We start from the raw sequence: 20,561 nt of genomic DNA on the forward strand, positions 1-20,561 counted from the left end.
ATATCGAATTGGTGGACCTCGGCGCAAAACCGGGATTTCTGGAGTTCGTTATTAAGGCAGGCCTAGACCGGATGCCGTTGATGATGATGATGATGATTTATAATACAGCATTTAGTAATTGGAAATGTTTATTTGTTAAAGGTGTAACATCTACGTCTGTAATATGTACGCACACTTCAGTTTGAAAAAAAAGGAAGGAATATTTTTTGTTTTTAGCCATATACGAATGGGAAAATGTGTGTAGAAAATTTTTCACACAAGGTGGGAACAAAATTTGTATACTCGAAGCACCAGCTTCCGGTATTCCGATTTCTTTATTTTTAGTCAATTGTAAAATGAATTCATAAGAAAACATGTAGTTCCATGAAGTGTGATATAAATTCAACTACGATTAACAAGTTTATGGCGTCAAATTCGTTTGAATTGACTCCATTCTACAACATCAGAAATTATGGATACCGCATTGGAGCCAACTGTCTCAAATACACTTTACCAGAGCTCTTTGCGTACATATGTAAGACAAACGTGTTCCTGGTACCTGAAACCTATTGGAAAATTTCTTTAAAACGCTTTGAGTTGAAAACCATCCGTTAAATGTATTAATTACTAATTGGTAATTAACAACTATAAGAGAAAAGGTAATAACCAATTTCAAATACACGCCGCCTAAAATAACCTGCTGGAAATTAGCTCGGTAGATAAAGTGGATTTCGCGCGGTTGTGGAGGCGCTTAAATGTATGAACGGCTCAGCGGAGATTCACCTCAGTTCTACGCTAAAATAAGCGTAGTATAGCTCACCACCACTGAGCAACGCGAAACGCACCCTCCTGAACAACTCGCCTACTTGTCAGTATCCGGACAGTCACGAGGGCGGCATAGGAACATGGCTCATTAGAGTCTACAGCCAGCTGCCGTCTGCGACAGCCAATTTCTAATAGAATTTGGAATAGTCTACTCGTTTTTACCTTAATGATAGTTTGTTTCCTTCTGTTTAATGTTATGATTGTATTTTATAACTAAAAAGATATAATAAAACGGTAGGTTGCATTTTAACCCTACTTGTAACTGTGACTTCAAGTTAATCAGTTACAAATTGGGCATCAGATTGCTGATACTCCCAAATTGCTGACCCAGGCAAGCGCAAAAACGTCCCCGTGTTCAGACTAAAGCCTTATGTCCCCGGGGGAGAGAAGTCCTCGGTGCGCGAGATTCGGTCTGCGTCCCTAGAGCTGGCGTGTAAAGAGTCCGGTTTTATCATTGAAGCTTAGTAACAGTTGAGGGTGGATTAATGTGATGGGAGGGACGGGGTGCTGGAAAGTGGTAATTTTTCCACAATCATACCCAACCGAAAAATCTCATCTCTCTCTAGGCTCCGAAATATTCTTCATACCGATATCTTTCCAAATGAGAGTTTTGCAGCAATATAGGCTATAATAAAAAGCATGGTCCTAATAAGTTTGGTAGAATTCGCACTATTAGTAACAAAGGCGGTTATGGCGATAGACACCGAATTTGGTGTAAAGGTGGGAACTGTGAACGCTTACGAATTCGGCGAGCTGCATAATTCTACATTGAGTTTAAGGGGGTCCCGATACATGCAAAAGGAGGGTCTACGTTTTTTTCACCAAATATAGTTATGTGGGGTATCAAATGAAAGGTGTCGGTTAGTATTCCGAAGCCGGTCTTAGTTTCGACATTTGTTCGAAAGGTAGGGATTGCGGGGTCGTCGAAAGAGATCATTTCTTTAACGGATCCATTATTAGAAACTACCCAACCCAAAAATTTGAAAAAAATCAAGAGGCAATAGTATATTACTATAATTTTCAGTAATTGGCAGCATAACCCCCCCCCCCCCCCCCTCAAGTTCATCCTAGCACCACGAAGCAATGTAGCCTATAATATAGAGCATGACCCTACCAAGTTTGGTGGAAATTGCGCTATTACGAACAAAGTTATAATAGGTCAAATTTTACCGCTTCTTCGCCAATTCAAGATTCAATGTGGATATTCTCAGACAATATATGCATATAATACGTGTTACTCACTAATGGGACCAATACACATTAAAATGTCTTTATAAAATAAATACACAAAACCTTTCATACCTGAAGCATCCAGCTTCCAGTTTCCCGACTTGTTTTAATCGGACTTGGATTATTAGCGTAAATTTTAATTTGTTTGCATTTTCCAGTTGTGATCTTCTCGTGGTCATAAGAACTTCCATATGATTCCGTTTTTAAGGTTTTATGCAAAACAAAACCTTATTAAAATCAATTTACTGTTTGTCTGTCTGGCTGCGACACGCACTTTTCTCCAAAACGGCTAAACCGATCCGTACGAAATTTGGTGGCCATATAAGAACTGTGAAATCCCACGCATATAATGAGTGAAATAAATTTAGGTGCTGTTTAAAGGGGGGATGTAAACATTTTTTTTTCCATTGGATATAGTTATAGTGCTAAATAAAGACCCATAACGGGCTACGTATAAATAGGATAGTTCTGCACAAAAATATACTCACAGAAGAAACAAACAAAGCCTTTCATACCTGAAGCTTCCGGTTTTCCGACTTGTTAAATGCGAGTTATTGTTTTATACAAACCAATATGATGATGAGTATATAAGTATATATAATGAGTATATAAGTATATATTATCTTGTTATAGGCTCTTTCATATTTCTTGCGATCGAGGGTGAAACAGTTACAATGAAGCAACGAACTTTGGTTCTGACGAATCGTCAGCAAATGACAGAGCTGCCAAGCTTACATCGTGCGGGGAATATATCTTTGTCACCTGCGGCAATATCAGATGCTTTTATTGCACGTCAACGGACAGTTGAAAACATTTGGGATATAACAGTATCATTAAATATTTTATATCGGGAGAACTGGACCAGGTAAGTGGTAACTACCAACTGCATCACTTTACACACTTACGAGGAAAAAAGTAAAACTAGAAAATTGAGCCAGCCCTAGCATTTTTGCTTTGGTGCTTTAACTGTGGTGAATTTTATTATAGCGATGACGTTCTTTTGAAAATTTAAAATTATTTTTTGCCTAATCATAATCAAACACTTGTATAAATAAGTCAAAATATAGTAAAATTCAGTATTATCTACATATGTATGTCGTTTGTTGTTAGTTATTTTTAAGGAAAAACGGAGTAAATTTTCCGTTGTTGTCGAAAGTATACCTTTTATTAATCAAATATCGACATTTCTAATCTAAAATTCACTGAAGAGTAGGGCAACTGGTTCTCGAATTATAGGCAAGGATAAACTTTGCGTGCTAAACTGGTAACAATGAACATCTTAATCTTTTAATTTATAACAGTTTCGTGCCACATGTTGCAACTACTAGCGATTTTTGATTTTTGATCAATTGTCAAGCCCTTTGAGTTTGCATTTTAGGGTTCATTCGGGGCTCACATGTTTGGTTTTTCTAATTCGAGCCATAATTCCGCCAATATTGGCTAGACTCTCTGGGCCTGAGCGACAAGGGACTCTGGAGTGACATTCCTCTTGCAGTATTGTGCTTGTTGTATTATGATAATTGTATTAGTAGTAATCGCGAACCTAGTGTAAGATTTATACGGGGTAGGCATTCCAGTTAATAACTGTTATCTAAGCTAATTGTCATGTGTTGCATCAAATCAAATCTAGGAGAAATACGATGCCAAAAGCGGAGTCCATCAGAGATACATGTATATTCTCACCGATATTTTTTTTCTAGTGATCGGTGACTTTCTTCATGTTATCTTAGCTGGGGTACATGGAGGGTTGTTATCTTTTCTCAAAAACATTGTACTTCGTCTCTCGTATCATGTTTAAAAGCAGGACAATTTCTGCCCGCGGTATCTACCATTGGCTCATTATTTAAAATGGACAAGAAGATCAATATACAAATAATCAACTTTTTTTCTCTTCTGTTCGGCTTTATGTAAAACAAAACCTTATTCAAATCGGTTTACTGGGTCAGTTAACCTTTCCTTTCATGGTCGAAAGATGGAGGGGCTCAAAACCTACTGCTGCTGCCTGAATCATGCAGGTATATGAGACTCTTACTCACTAAAACCACCCTCTTCTCATTTCACTCTGCTATAATTTATTCCGTCACGGGTAGTACTTAATCTCGGCTCACTAGGGTTCCCACCCTTTCTTCTTTACTTCACAATTCTTTCCGTCTAAATTGTAGATGAATAGTTTTCAGCTCCTCTACAACTTGGTTCCAAGCCTCTGTTGACTTCAGTATGCACTCTACAATGTTTTCAACCGTTACCAAATTCGTTCGGTGCGCGGTAAACCTGTGGCAATAAAATATAACATGCTTCACATTATCGGCCACGTTACCATATCTTGGGCAGCATGGTGACTTAACGCGACCAAATCAATGTGTAAACACGGTAACCTCCATGTCCACTTTACAAATGCGTTAGCTCATAGTTTAATTGTCCGCGCCTTCGATAAATCCAACCTTGAAAGTCTGAAAGCATGCTGTGTGTCCAACATCTTTTCTCATTTCTTTTCCCACCATGTCGGCTGCCGTTGAAATACGCTACCTCTCCCAAGTCCATAGACCAGCCCTGATATATATGCTCCTGATCTTGTCCGATAAGAACTGCATACCCAAAATGCACTTAGCGGAAACGCCATTCCTAGTTTTCCGCAGTTTAACTTGTTTTCCAGAACAGAACTGGAGCAACCTAGAGTGGCACAGAACTGACTACACTTGAATTTGAAGATATCGATCAAGACACGATCAATTTCCATATGCACAGTATGTACAGTATTTGGCAATAGGCAGTTTGTTTGTTAAGGGTGAAAATAATATCTATGTCTGTAATATGTAGGCATATCTCGTAGATTGGAAAAATATGAAAGAAAATATATACGGATAGAAAAATGAACGTAGAAGTTTGTCACATAAGATGAACACAAAACCTTTATACCCGGTATTCCAACTTGTGTAAAATAAAACCTTGTTAAAATCGTTTCACCGTCTGTCTGCCTGCCTGTCACACGCACTTTTCACCAAAACGGCTGAACCGATCCGAACGAACTTTGGTGGAAAAATGGAAATTACACAAAAGTGAGTGACATAAATTTAAATCGAGTTTAAAGGGGGGCTCCCCGTATATGCAAAGGGGGATGTCATTTTTTTTTCCACCGGATATCGGCGTGTGGGGTATCAAATAAAAGGTCTTAATTTATATTTTCCGAAACTAATATTCGTGTTGACTTGAATTGTAAAGTGCGTGAGTGAGGAGTCAAAGTATACACACTTAAAGTGAGACAAGACTCATTTTCGGTAACTACGCAATCCAAAGATCTGAAAAAAATCAGAGTGGTGCACTTAAATGAAATGTAGATCTCAAAATATATCCGATTCTGATATCTGTTCAAATAAACTTACTAATAGTATATTACTGGACAGCCGTTCATCCTAGAAATACTAAATTTTGCAACAGCATACAGGACAATATCTTGCATATGCATACGCAAATTTCATCTAAATGTGGCTATTAACGCCAAAGTCATAGTAGTTCAAACTTAGCAATTTCTGAAGCCATGCATTTGCATGATGCTGACCTCATAAGTAACGGGAATAATTGACATTCGCGTGAAATGTTAAAGTCGCATTTATGAGGAATCTCTTCTCTCCAGCCCTTTTTAAGATTTTATGTAAAACACTTATGCTTAACCTTGAAAGATGTTCCAATCCGAAATCTGCCCAAATAAACATACTAAAACTCTATTACCAACTTTTAGGAATCGACTGAAAAAAACCCTTAAGTTTATCTTAGAAGTACTAAATTTTCCACCGATATGGGAGGCAGTATTGTGCATATGCACGCCATGAAAATCCGGCTATTAGTGTCAAGGTTATAGCAGTTCAAACTTATCGATTTCGGGCGAATTTACCGCACACTAAGCCATACAAATAAGATGCTGACGTCATAATTAACGAGAATAATTGACATTCGAGTGAAATATTACAGTTCGATTCCTGAAGAATCTACTTTCCCCGGCCCTTTAAGTTTTCGTGTGAAACAAAACATTATTAGAATCGAGTCGGAGTCTGTCTGTCACACCCGATTTATTCGGAAACGGCTTGACCGATTGTCACGAAAATTGGTAAGAGTTTGTGATCTCCAGACGTAAACCAGGCCGAAGTAAATTGGGAAGCAACTTACTTCCTCTTTTGTAGTGCACGAACTCCTCTTTTTTAGTTTTCAAAAACGACGGAAAAGATGGTTTCGTCCAGGGCAGAGATAACTCATCAAACCTCTGCCCTGGGAGTATCATGACCGAATGTAACGACAGATGGAAATCGCTCCACTTAAATATAATCACAAACATGTAATGGGTACGAATTACATTCAAGTGAAATCCGTCATAAGCCCAGACCGAAACCAGGCGAAGTAAATTTTTGTTGAGAAGTACAGTGGAGTGTGTGTAAGGGATAACACAATGCACAATATGGACAAATTTGAAGAAAATCCAACTATTATCATATTAACAAAGTTGTAGGCGGTGAAACTTTGCCATTTTTTGTGAATTTCGTGCACTCTATACGACGTCGTCATCACATATCAGTTCGTCCATAACACAACGAAACGAGTTCTTATGAATGGGGTCTCAAAGAATTATTTTGTTTTATTTTTTAGTCATTTGTATATGAATATCAATTACTCTAAACAGACATGTGTGTATTTAGGTATATAGCGTATATGCGTGCTAATGAAGTTTCCAGGTAGTGTAATATTTACGCGTATGTACATATGTCTTGTAGTTTGTAAAAATATGAACGATTATGTTGGATTTGTAGCTATATACGGATAGAAAAATGTGCGTTGATGTTTCTTACATAAGATGGACACAAAGCCTTTATACCAGAAGCGCGAGCTTCCGGTATTGCGGCTTGCTTTGTTTTTTGAGGAGGTGGAAATCCTCAAAAGATACTGGCCTGGATACCCCAGCGTGTGGGATTCTTACCCACTAAAACCACCCCGGCTCCCCCAAGCCCCGTCGAATCACCATAAGATATTACATCACGGGGCGGAGTCAGCTCACTCTAGCTTGGTAACTTTTCCTCTACGCGGCGTACGTAACTGCGCGTTTCTAGTCTCTTCTGGCTTTCGCATTCGGCTCTCGATAAATGCGACCATGGAGTTAATCGCATCCTAATCTACCTGACATGCTAGCATTCTTCGCACCAGTTTCTCTGGTACGAGCGCCTCTCCTAGAGTCCCCTTTAGGTTCTTTCTTTCTTCCACAAATTTCGGGCAGTGGAAGAAAGGAAGAATACGTGCTCTGGGTCATCTGGGAATCCATTGCAGTTTGAACAATCTGGTGGGGTATCTAGTTTAAATCTGAACAGATACTGGTGATATCCTCCGTGGCCGATGAGAAACTGGGAAAGACTATAATTAATGTCACTATGCCGTCTTTCCAACCACTCCTTGATGGCAGAGATGAGCCTGTGTGTCCACCGACCCTTCCCGAGCGTTTCCAACGCTCTTGCCATCTATTTAGAGATCTCTCCCTTTTGGCGTTCTTCGTCTGCGATAAAGGTGAAGTAAACTTCGCATTGTATATATTCTTCATCTCATTTACCAAGATGACGAATGCTGCATCCTATGAGGCAATTCTGAATGTCGAGCACACCCTTAGGGCTATTCTTCGGTAAACTGAACTCAGTTTGTTAGCGTTAAATGTAACCCGCTGGTGCATGCCTTTCCCCACACTGGAGTTGCATAGAGCAACCTGGACGGATGTCGTGACCCCCGCACGTTCGACATCATCCTTGCCAGTGCCATGCTTGCAGTGGGTGCTTTATCATCAGCATGCTACACTTGTTGCTTATAGCTAAGCTTCCCGTCTATCACCACCTCCCAAGTATGTGATGGCAGGTTTAGAAGGGATGATATGATTCTCCATTTGAATATGGGCATAATTTGTTTTACGGCGCTTGGTGATGAGGACCGCTTCCGTTTTTTTCCTCCGCAAGTGTCAGACTAGAACTCTCTAATCAACCCTTAACAGCACTGATCGCTTCGCATACTGAGTTATACTTAGCATCTTCGAGATGTTTTGCGACTACAACTAGCGCTATATCGTCCGCATAACCCGCCAGCGAGGCTTCCTCCGAAATTAAGTATATCGCTGTACATGTGGTTCCACAGCGGTGGGCCCACCAAAAAGTATAAGAGGTTCCGTTCTCAGTGTGACACCGGGAGAGACAACGGCCTCCTGGGGTCCGTTATCAGTGTCATACCAAAGCCTCCGTTCTTGTAAATAGCTGTTAATAATAGCTGCAAGATAAGCGGGAATGCCGCATCATGTCCCAATAAGCCAAATTGAATGCATTTCTCACATGCAGGGGCACCACCACGCAATATTTGCTAGTACTGCCCTTTCCGTGGAATGCATCTTCGTCCAAGCCAGTAACCATTTTGATGGCATCAGTGGTTGATCTGGCTTTACGGAACCCATACTGTCGATCTGAGGGGCCTCCCTGGCTCTCAACAACCGGGAGTAATCTATTATAGATTACTCGCTCTAGCATTTTGCCCACAGTGTCCAAAAGACAAAACAGGTCTGCGGAAGGTTGGCTCACCTGGAGGTTTGCCAGCCTTAGGCAGTAGCACTAACTTCTGCCGTTTCCATGATACAGGAAATATCCCCTCGGATATGCATGCCTCGAACAACTCAGCAAACATATCCGGTCTCGATTTCACGGCAAGCTTAAAAGCCTATTCGGCACGCCATCCAGACCCAGGACGTCGTTTTTTCCTTTTCTAGTGCTGAGCTACAGCTGCTCGTCACTGGTGACTGGCGGTGTTGCCGTCACGATCAGAGGTCGCTGGAAGCTGTTAGTGCCCTCCTCTTTCTAGGGGAATAAACACTGGATAATTTTTAACAAGAGTGGAAGGCACGTGATCTTCAGAGATGATCGGCCTCTGAATCGCTCCATCACGATTCTACAGGCGCTCCCCCACAGAGGTTTACGTTCGCTTCTAAACAGAGCTGCTTAAAGTATTACCTCTTGCTCCGTTGAATAAACTTCATTTTTCATTTAAGTCAGCGCTTTGCTAAATTCCGGCAACATGCCGGTAATCCCGTCCCTCCCTTCCTTTGCACAATAAGCATTTGGGGTCCCTATTGCATTCTTTGGCAATATTGTTTTTCTCCCCATACTTTCTGCATGGATCGCACTGATCAATGCCGCTGGTGCATGCCTTTGCTAAATAACCAAACGGGAGGCACTTCGCCCATCGATTGCATTGGCAGCCGCGCCTTTTCGTCTCCTCTGCCTCTTTTAATCTGCATCCGCCCTACCATGTCATTCGCTCCTTTCCAATTCCAATTATACTTTCCGGTACTAGTGTTCCTCCCAATGTCTCCTCTAGACTCTTCCTTTCTTCAGCGAGTCTAGGACAATACGTATATGTGAATGGAGAGTTTTTTCACAGAATGTGGCCATGTAGGGTATCAGAGGACAAGGCTTAATTAATACTATTACCAGTAGTATTCACGACGAGTGAAATATAGGGGAGTGAGGACTCGAAATATGACCAGCAAAAAGTGTAAGAGGTTTCGTTCTCAGAGCACATCCAGCCGAAAAAATCACAGTGATGCATCTAGACGAAATCTAGGCCTCAAACTACATCCCGTGCCGATATCTGTATAAATAAAGTTAATAATAGTATATTAGTATATTGTAGAAATTCAGGCAGAAACCCCCCTTAAGTTCATGCTTGAATCACAAAATTTGGCACTTGCATGAGGGGTAACATAAGGCAGAACTTTGTGAAGTTTGAAGAAGAAGAAATCCAACTATTATTAACAAAGTTTTAGAAGGTGAAACTTTTGCATTTTGTGTGAATTTCGTGCACTCTAAAACGTGTATGACGTCATCATAAGATATAAATTCGTCAATACCGCAACAAAGTGAGCTCACGTGAACTCAAGGTCGCTGGGAAACATTTCATTTTATTTTATATATCAATATCAATTATTCGAGACAGACTTATGTATGTATTTATATGTATATATAAATGAAGCCTTGGGGTAGTGACTGATCAGATTGATATATTTGTACATTGAACAAAGGGTATTCAATATTCGTACTTTATACGATATGATATGTACATACATATGTATACTTTTATGAACGAAGTAAATCGAAAATAGCTGTACGATCAATTTATATATATGCGTATAGAATATAGTATTCGGTAATAGATATGTTTGTTTGAGCATAGTATCTACGTTTATAATATGTCCGTATTTCCTGTAGTTCAAAAAAGGTTTCAAGGAATATTTTGGGTTTTTAGCGATATATAAATGAAAAAATGTGCGTAGAAAGTTTCTCACATAAGATGAACATAGAAATTTTACACCCAAAGCACCAGCTTCCAGAATTCCGATTTGTTCTTTTTTGTGTGAAACAAAACCTTGCTAGAATCGAGACGGTGTCTGTCTCTCCGTCTGTCTGTCGCACCCGATTTATTCGAAAACGGCTCGGCCGATTATCACGAAAATTGGTAAGAGTCTCTACGTGCAGCAAGTGGCGCCATTTTGTGTTAAGTTTAAGCGGGGGCTCCCCGTGCACTTGAATGAGGGTGCACAATTTTTTTTCACAGAATGTGGCCATGTGGGGTATCAAACGAAAGGGCTCAATTAGTACTTTTCGAAACTGGTTTCATATTTGATATCGGGCGAAAAATTGGGGCGCGAAGGCTCAAAATATGACCATCAAAAAGTGTAACAGGTCTCGTTCTCAGAACCTATCCAACCCAAAAATCTGAAAAAAAAATCCCAGTAAAAATCCGGCTCCGATATTTGCACAAGCAAAGTTAATAATAGTATATTTCCACATTCTAGAAATTTGCCCGGCAGCCCCCATTATGTCCATCCCAGAAGTACAAAATTTGTCATGGATGTAACATAGGGGACAATTTGGTCAAGTTTGACGAAAATCCAACTATTATTAACAAAGTTATAGGGGGTGAAACTTTGCCGTTTTTTGTGAATTTCGTGCACTCTACAAACTGTATGACGTCATCATAACATATCAATTCATCAATACCGCAACGAAGTGAGTTCTTATGAATGTTTCAGTTTTGTAGTCATTTGTATATAAATATATAGTAGGAATATAGTATATGCGTGCTAATGAAGTTTGAGGGTAGTGTCTAATTCAGATAGATATATTTGTACATTAAACCAGCCGTATTTAATATAGGAACTATATATGTACATATGTATGCTTTTGCGCACGAAGTAAATCGGAAATATGGGTACGATCAACTTTTATACGTGCATATATAAGTAGAATATTCGGAAATAGGCAGTTTGTTTGTTTAGAGTGAGGATAATATCTATGGCTGTAATATGTACGTGTGTCTTGTAATTTGTAAAAATATGAAGGATTATGTTGGTTTTGTAGCTATATACAGATAGAAAAATGTGTATTGAAGTTTCTTACATAAGATGAATACAAAACCTTTATACCCAAAGCGCGAGCATCCTTTATTGAGACTTGTTTTTCTTTAGTTTTGTCCATTCACAAGCAGGGTCGACTCGTCGTGATCAGTTGTTCCATTTTTATCTATCAAAGGCCTGATCTCATTGCGAAGCTTCCAAATCCACATCCAACGTATAAAGCTACCATTGCAGAATCCTAGCTGCACAGCATTTGCCTCCTAGTATTGTAGCCTGTGTCAGGCCTCCCACCATATTGAATTCATCAAGAGTTGATTTTGCTCCGCGGTTCCCTTTCCATAATATCGAGCAGCCTGGTATTGACCAAATATATCTATCTATATGTGGAGGGGTCACCCAATGGTTTTCCTGACTTTGGAGTGAGTATCACCATTTATAGCTTCCATTGTTTGGGGAATTTGCCTTGTCTAAGACGTACGCTAAAATTTATGCAAAAGTACCCGGTGCCAGGCGGCCACTTTCAGGGCAATATTAGGGATTCCATTTAGCAGTATTATCGTCAACGAATCTCTATGCTTATCCCATGGATCAGAGTTAGTTCCGGTTTACATCCGCTCCAAATCTTCGAAGGCATAGAGGCATCGCATGCCCCCTTTCAATTTTTCTATGACTTGTGAAATTTCATTTTGTGCGCTTCCCGATAATAAACTATCTTCCAGAAATACTTCCTCTAACATTTTCAATTGCTGTGTCCTCTTTGCTGATAAACTACTGCAAGTCCTTGATTCAGTATCACTACCAATCGTAATTCTCCTCTCTAAAATGTGTTGACTCCCTCAGAGTTGGCAAGTACTACATTCAAGCACGAGCATGTCTTCAGGAGTGTTCGTTCTCTTGCCGTTGGTTTCACGGTTTCGTCATCCTTCTGTCCATGCGTTGAAGTCGTAGTTATTACTTTGGGATTGTAGCGGCTTGCATCAAAGGATAGTTTTTCCAACAATGACGTAAGCTCCTTTAACGTGAGGTCCGGTGCTATATATTTCAATAGCAATATGCGACCGTAATGCAAATATTTAATTAAAACATTATGTGTTTTGTTTGTACGATAAGTGTACAAATTAAGTGTACCGACATAATACATTATACACTAAGCATTATGTAATCGTAGATTCTGGCCCCCAAGAACTGCTGGTTCTTCTACTGCTATAATGACGAGTTGCACTTATTGATACCATTTCGTGCTTGGAGTTTGAACTGTGCCAGGTTGTGAGGTACGACCGGCACGCATCTTTACTATTATAACATATTACGCCAATCAAGATTGCACCGATGATCAAAAAAGCTAATCCGAGCTGGTTCCAAGAAGTATTGTGTATTTTCTTAGCTATCGCCAAGTGTGGGGATGCATCTGCGACTAAAGGATTCATCAAGTTTGAGAATCGGCTTCGTGTTGAGGTGGGCCTTTGCAATGTCTTCTATGGTATTGAGTAGCAGCTGGGTGGGTTTAGCGTACGCTGTCTGAATATGGATGTTATTGGTAACTAGGGCACTTGCAAGATGCACCTAGGACGTATTTCCACTATGCCCACTCCGTGAACATGGATGTCTTCATGATGACTGTCGCTGATTAGAGTGACAGAGTTATTGCCAAGGGGAACATCCAGGTGTTGAGCCGAGCAAGATTCTTCCACAGCATGCTTGTCACCTGAAACATTTGATGAGGACATGTCGTTTTGTTGATGCGTTCATAAATTTCGTCTAAGATGCAATTTGGATACTGGCTGATACTGTGTAGCGTATCGATTGCACAGTAACGCATAAATGGAGAATCAATTTTGCACTTGGCCAGCGCCTCTTCCCTGGTTTCAAAATACGTTTGGTCGTCATAATTGATTCCAAGGTAACCCGCCGCAATGTCAATCGCTGTGTAGTTTTCCTTACCTAAACTGTGTGGAATCCCGGTGCATCGAATAAGCTCGAAGTCTTTCTTCTCGATGATAGAAAAGTCTTCGGAGATTACAATCCCAGACTCCAACTTCCTGATGTAAGTCTTTCCATAGGCGTTGGCTGGATAAACGACGATCTTCCTAATTTAGTTTCTGATTAGTTTAATGTCACGATTAATGATGTTCGTGAGCACACCTCAATAATGTTGCCCGTTCCGGCCTGAATTGTATCTGATGCTTCATATCGCTGTCGAAGATCCTTCAGGAGAGCGGAAGCAAATTGGTAAATTGTAAAAAGCTGCGTCGTAATTCGATTCTGATCTATGGCGCCATACAATGTCGGGCTAATACTTGAGAAAGGTGATTGACTTTGTCAATTACGTGATTCAGCTTTTTGTTAAGGGGGTCACCCTGTGTGCCGGGTTGGAGAAATCGATTTTTTTTTTGCATAAATTGTATCCATATAAGTTAATGAATCGGAAAGTCGAACGATTAAAAAAATACAATTTTATTACACTTTCCTTCGTGGTTGATACAAAACTGCACTACTCCTAATACAATAACTGTTTAAATATGTTTTAAATTGCCTAATATGCAATTAGTATTTCACCTATGCAATTGTGCATTTTAATGTTAGTTGATGACGATGACCCAAATATCTGCTGACACAGGTGCGGTTGCGCGTGTAGCTTATTCCGGCTGATGTTTGACCTGAGTTCAATAACTTCGATCGCTCGTGTGTGAAATGATATCGTGTGCGATAACTCCTCCCTCCTTAGATGCTGACGTCGTCGTCAGTTAAAAATGGTTGTTGTAGGGATGTTGGACCATTGGAGGTTGGTTTTGCAGGTATTGAAATATACTTGGAACTGAAATGTTGATCATATCTGGAGATGGTAAGTTTATCTGTGGTTGTTGTTCCTTTGGTTCAATTTCGATTTTTAGATGTGCTTTATCTCTGATTACTGTTTTGGAATAGATTTTAAGAGATATTATGATAAATATAAAAAAAATTGTGGCCATAAGTCCGTAATTAGTCCATTTGTCACGTTTGTTTTCAGCTTCTAATAGTCTTATTTCATCTGTATTCTGAATACTCAGTTCCTTCATCATTTCGATAGATGGTATTTCCCGATATTGCTGTTCTCGTGGCGTTGGTTGTAAGATGGCCGGGAGAGCTTCAATGCTTGTTACTTCTTGAGATGAAAAGGATCGATTATTAATTGTTATAGTAACGTTGCTAAATTTTATAACAAATGTCCCATTAAGTTCCCGGTTGGTTTGATCAATATTTAAGGTTCCCTTGAAATCATTTACCAAAATCATATCTGGTGCGATTTGCTCGATGGTCGGTAAGTGCTGGTTACTAATCTTGTTACAATGTGAATTTAAACTTTGCAAAATTTTAGAGATGCAAGATGAATTACTTATGTCATTTACATATATTTGATTGCAAATTGCCAAATTATTAAAAGTTTTACATTTTTCTGAAATGCTATAAATTTGGTTTTGATTCTTTAATACAAAGTCTTGCGGTATCTCAACAATTACATTTTTATTTTTGACGGGCTTTATTCTAATTTTTTCATATGTTTGTTCCGTCGTTATTGGAATGTTAACAATATATAAAAGTGTGTAATGATACTTGTGGAGATATGAGATCAAGTCGATCCCTTGAGTGGCCGATAACGACCTAGAGGGCAGAGCTATCCCAAAAAAACTAAACAATTTGGCAAAATTTGACCGTGAAGGTCCGCCCACGAAGATTGCAGCTCTATCAAAGCTCTCGGTCGACACGTTCTTGCACGCCTCTGTGCTAGCCAGGCTCGGGAATGTGGGGGGGTCCTTTAAGCGCTTTGATCCCTCACGCTTCATTACTAAAAATAACGTGTCTTTACCGGTGCGTGGGTCCGCACCGGATTTTAAAATCGAATTTCACGTAAGAATTCGCGACGGCCTATCGAATAAAACCAGAACGCGAGCTAAATTGGAAAATAAAAAAAAACGGCTCAACCGCGCGCGTGGAGCCGTTTGTCTCCGGACCCGAGTGCCGCGATCAAGTATTGGAAAATCTACGACGGATCACCTTCCCGATTGCCGTCCCTTCCGCCTCAGATCTTGAACGAGGCGCGGCCGGTGAGGTTCCCACCCTTCCTCGACATCCTCCGGCCAGTTATTCTTTTAGAGGATGTCCCTTTGTATGAGAATCCCGCGGGAGTAAGGAGGAACTAAGGGGAGGAAGTCCTCAAACTACCTTTGATTATTCACCCATTAATGTATTTTTTTTCACGCTTATGATCATAATACAAAGAAAGAAATTATTACAACCAAGAAGAAATTAAAATAAAGTTAACTAAAAATGTAAATTTATGAAAAAGAAAATGAAAATAAAATAAGAGAAAAAAAAACAATAAATAACCAAAGTGTAATAATTACCAACGAAAAGGGAAATAAACTAAAAATCATACAAAAAAAAAAGAAAAGAAAAGAAAATAAACAACCACTTACCCAAATGTCACTCCGAGCTCGGACCGATCCTTCGGGTACCTATTTCTTTGTTTGTCTTTGAATTCAAATTATTTAAAAACTAAAAAAAATATATATAGTCCTACGACACAAAACTAACGTTAGTTCACTTCTTCTTTAAGATTTCGTTCTTCATGCTTTTATGAGGGATTGTTTATACACAACGCGCAAATTTCGACACTAGACTTCTGCAAATTAGATATTAACTTCTTTCCGTTACGATTTCGTCTATTCCAATTGTTTTTCTTCTCTTTGTTTTAAACTCTGTACTTTATTCATGTATTAACGATTAAACGATTTGAATCTAATCTCGGAATCTTCGTTTAAACTACACTTCCGATAGCACGATGTGGTGTTAATTTTCTCGGTCGGATTCTTTTATTTTGCTCGCGAAAATCTTCACTTTAGGATGAATCATCCTCTTCTTTATCCTCCGTCCTCACTCTTCTCTTTCCTCCTCCTCGGTTTCTTTTTCCCCTCAGTCTTGCTGCACCTTCCTTCGCTCAAACCACCAGCCTTCTCCTCAAGATCAAAAATTGCTCCTCCACCCAAAAGCTCCTCGAACCGCCGTCTTTCAGTTCTCCAACCAAACTCCTCGTTTTTCCTTCCCGCCAAAAACCTCCTCCTCGCAACATTCTCGCTGCCTTTGTTCGTGCACCGCTTCTATTCCCGCTACATAGCCTTTCTCACTCGCTAGGCAATGTTGCGGCAACATACGCATGCGCCTGCGGATGCGGCAAATCATTCCCCTCCTGTCAAGATCAATTCGCTTGAATACATTGAATAATGTGCAATCTGCGGCGAACTTTAAGGCAATTGCACACTATTAAATGCATTGTTTAAGCAAATTGATTAAGAAAGAGCCGAATGAAATTCCGCTCCCGTCGCGCAGCCGCGGTCACTACAGGGCAGCTGGGTTTTCGAGACCCGCTCGAGGAAAGAAAGCTGAAGACCAGTGAGGGCCTCACTGCTGATAGCGGCTGGGTGTTGGCGGTTACAAGGAAAGGTAGACCGAGATCCAAACCCACATTAGGTCTTGAGGTCCTTCGCGTGAGCGATGCCCAGGTTACGACCCTCCATGTCCTCCAGCTCGTATTGAACCGTTCCGACTCGACCGATGACCTTCGCCTTCACGAACTTCCGATCCAATTTGGCATTATATCGCTTTGCTGCACTGCTTAAGTTGAAGAGCCGCTTATACACGATATCTCCGACCTGAAATTCACGAGCTCGGGATCGTAAGTTGTAACCCCTTTCCTGTGTCTCTCTTGCCTGAAGGATTCGCCCTTGAACCTCTGCTCTCAGAATAGCAAGTTTATCCTGAGAACAGATCTCCAAGGTCGCATCAGGTAAGGCGTTCAGGCGTCGTAAGAGGGCGTAGGTACTCCCATGGGTGACCATGCTTTGCCCAAAAACGACGTGATAGGGTGATGTCCCTATCGAGACGTGTTTCGCTGAACGCAAGGCACAGTTGATGGATGACAACTTGTTATCCCAATCTCTTTGATCAGGACCGATATAAGCGCGTATAGCAGCCAACAGTGAGCGATTTACTCGCTCCGAGGCGTTTGCCTGCGGGGAGTATAAAGCGGTGTAAATGTGTTGAATGCCATACTGGTTCAGAAGATCGTTGAAAGCCACGGATTTGAACTGTACCCCATTATCAGAGGTGATCGACTCAGGGATTCCAAACACATGAAAGATTCTCTTCTCCAAGTATTCTGTCAGCACGTTTGCGGTAAACCGTTTAATCGGCTCCACAAATGAAAACTTTGAGAGAGAATCGAGAACGACTATTGCTCCGATATTTCCGGCGCGAGATCTGGGGTATGGGCCGATCAAATCGATATACAAACGTTGAAATACCCGATCGGAGATGAGCGCTTTTCCCATTAGAGGTTGGAGCGTTTGGTTGGGAGCTTTTGACGTCTTGCACGTTTCACAATTGCGAATATAGTCCTTGACCTGTGAAACCATTTTAGGCCAATAAAACCACAACCGCAGTCTACCCAAGGTTTTACCAACCCCCCCATGTGCACTCAAAGGATGATCATGGGCACGGGTGATCACCTCCATCGTCAGCTCCTCCGGAATCCAAAGCTTCCAAGCCTGTTGTTCTTGCATCTCATCTCCTGAAGCATGATTGGTTCGTTTGTATACCAATCCATCGCACACCTGCAGATCAGGGAGTTTGTTGGAATTCTCCCTAATACGCTCTATTAACTGCAAATAGTTCGCAGACCGAAAATGTGGTGAATTAAAATCCACGTCTGCGTTGTTCCCACTTCTCTCCAAAGCATCCACCTCCGCTGGTGAATACATGCGAGATAGAGAATCCGGGACCAGATGTTGTGATCCCTTTCTGTGTTTAATGATGAACGAGAATCCTTGAAGCTTCAATGCCCATCTGGCCAGTCTGCCGTGAAGGTCGGACTGGTTCATCAGCCATTTGAGCGAAGCGTGGTCAGTTACCACTTCGAATGTTGTGCCTTCAACATACGCTCGGAATTTGCGCACTGCCTCCACCGCTGCCAGACATTCTTGCTCAGTGACAGTGTAGTTTCGCTGAGGCTGTGTAAGCTTCTTCGACATATACGCTATAGGAACTTCATGTCCCTCCTCTGTCTTCTGCATCAGCACCGCTCCTATGCCATGTTGACTTGCGTCACAATGTATGGCGAAAGGCTTGGAGAAGTCGGGGCTGTGCAGAACTGGAGCCGAGGAGAGACTCGTTTTCAGAGCGTCGAAGGCCGAGATAGCTTCCTCAGACCAGCAAAACTGACGCTTCTTCTGAAGCATGTCTGTCAACGGTGCAGTCAGCGAAGCGTAATTTGGCACAAATCGCTGATACCACCCACACATCCCAAGAAACCGCCGCAGTTGCCTGACGGTTTTCGGCCGCGGAAAATCTTTAATGGCGTGTACCTTGTCGGGATCGGTACAAATCGTCCCGTTACCGATGATGTGCCCCAAGTATCGAACTTCCTTCATAACAAACTTGCTCTTCCGGATGTTCAACGTCAAGCCAGCGCGTCTCATACAGAGAGCCACTTCGCTTAAGAGCAGCAGGTGCTGATCGAAGGTCTCTGTAATAAGTAGCAAGTCATCTAAATATACAAAGACTTGATGACGTAAGTGAGCAGGGATGACCTTATCCATCAGTCGCTGCATGGTTTGAGGTGCATTGCAGAGCCCAAACGGCATGGTCACAAACTGATAGAGTGGCCGACCTGGGACGGTGAAGGCAGTCTTATCCTTGGACGCCTCATCCAGAGGAATTTGCCAGAACGCATCCTTCAGATCTAAACTCGTAATGAATCTAGCCTTCGGGAGACGACTGAAAATTCCCTCGATGAGAGGTAAAGGATAAGCGTCCTTCACTGTTACACTATTCACTTTACGTGCATCAAGGCAAAGTCGCACTTTACCAGGCTTCACCACAAGGGTAACTGGCGAAGACCAGGCGCTTTGCGATTCTTCGATGACTCCCAAAGCCAGCATCCTATCAATCTCTTCGTAGAGGAGCTTTTCGATGGCGGGAGAGACTGAGAAGTGTCTCTGTTTAATCGGTTTGTTACCGCCGACATCGATGACGTGTGTCGTAAGACTTGTACGTCCTAAGCCCTCCGACTCGAAAGACGGAAAACTGCCAATGACAGCCTCGAGCCTTGCTCGCTGGTGTGTCGTCAACTGGTGTTGATTGACGTTCTCGACATTTTCGATTGAACAAATGGAAGGTACAAATAAGTCCTGTGCGAGATCGAACTTGCGCACAAAATCAGCTCCAAGGTAAAGATTTTGCGTTAACGACGGGATAAGGAGGAACGACATCGATTCCGTCCGATCACGAAACGTGATGTCAGCTGACACTCTGCCTACTGTCGAGTGGCTAGTCCCGTCAGCTGTCCTGAGATCGATGCGTAATCTCTCCCACTTGTACCGACCGTCGTTAATAATTTTCCGGGCGAAATCCGAAGCTAAGCAACTTACAGTGGCTCCGGTATCAATCAGTCCTGAAACACGCTCACCCAAGACTGTGACATCCGCATACGGGCGAATGTCGTTATTGGGCCGACTCGTGAGAATGGCAGAGTAGTAAAGACGACGGTTGCGCATTATTCGCATCCAATAGTGGCGTAAGCGAAGAGTTGAACGCTTCGGTTTTTTCGTCGCCATCTCTGCTACTCCGAAGATCCGTTCTCTGGCCGCTTGATATTGTTGCAGTCTTACGTGCAACGGCCTCAGAACCGAAAGCATCGGTTTCCTTGAAATAATTGGTGGTGGGGTCAAATCCGGGTAGGTCATATTAACATTATCGGACCGCTTCAACACGGTAACTTTCGGAGTTACTGTAGAAGACGTTGTCGCAACGCCTGCGCAGTCACGTGCGTCCAATGTAGGAACGCCCTGATGACTGGGGCTGGGCTCTGGAACTCGACAATTTGGACATACGGGCTTACGAGTGTTCGGGCGCCCGCAACCGAAACAAAAGACTTTGGGATCCTCCCAACAGTCTTCAAACAAATGTCCAATCTGCCGACAATTCCAGCAGACCAAGTCCAAATCATGATCTTGAATCTCAGACTGAGGATTTCCTGAGATGTTCTTTATGTCAACACCCTCTTCAGATTCAGCAG

General features: G+C 41.6%; 1 protein-coding gene across 2 annotated transcripts in view; it reads left to right on the forward strand.

Moving 5' to 3' along the window:
* LOC119654317 (TWiK family of potassium channels protein 7-like) overlaps nt 1-20,561 on the forward strand; it is a 439,773-nt gene that overhangs the window by 302,686 nt on the left and 116,526 nt on the right. For both annotated transcript variants that reach the window (XM_038059642.1, XM_038059643.1), the window contains exon 3: nt 2,668-2,899. In XM_038059642.1, coding sequence (XP_037915570.1) covers nt 2,668-2,899 — 232 coding nt within the window. The remainder of the gene's footprint in view (nt 1-2,667; nt 2,900-20,561) is intronic.

The sequence above is a fragment of the Hermetia illucens genome, chromosome 4 (assembly GCF_905115235.1).
Source record: "Hermetia illucens chromosome 4, iHerIll2.2.curated.20191125, whole genome shotgun sequence".
Lineage (NCBI taxonomy): Eukaryota > Metazoa > Arthropoda > Insecta > Diptera > Stratiomyidae > Hermetia > Hermetia illucens.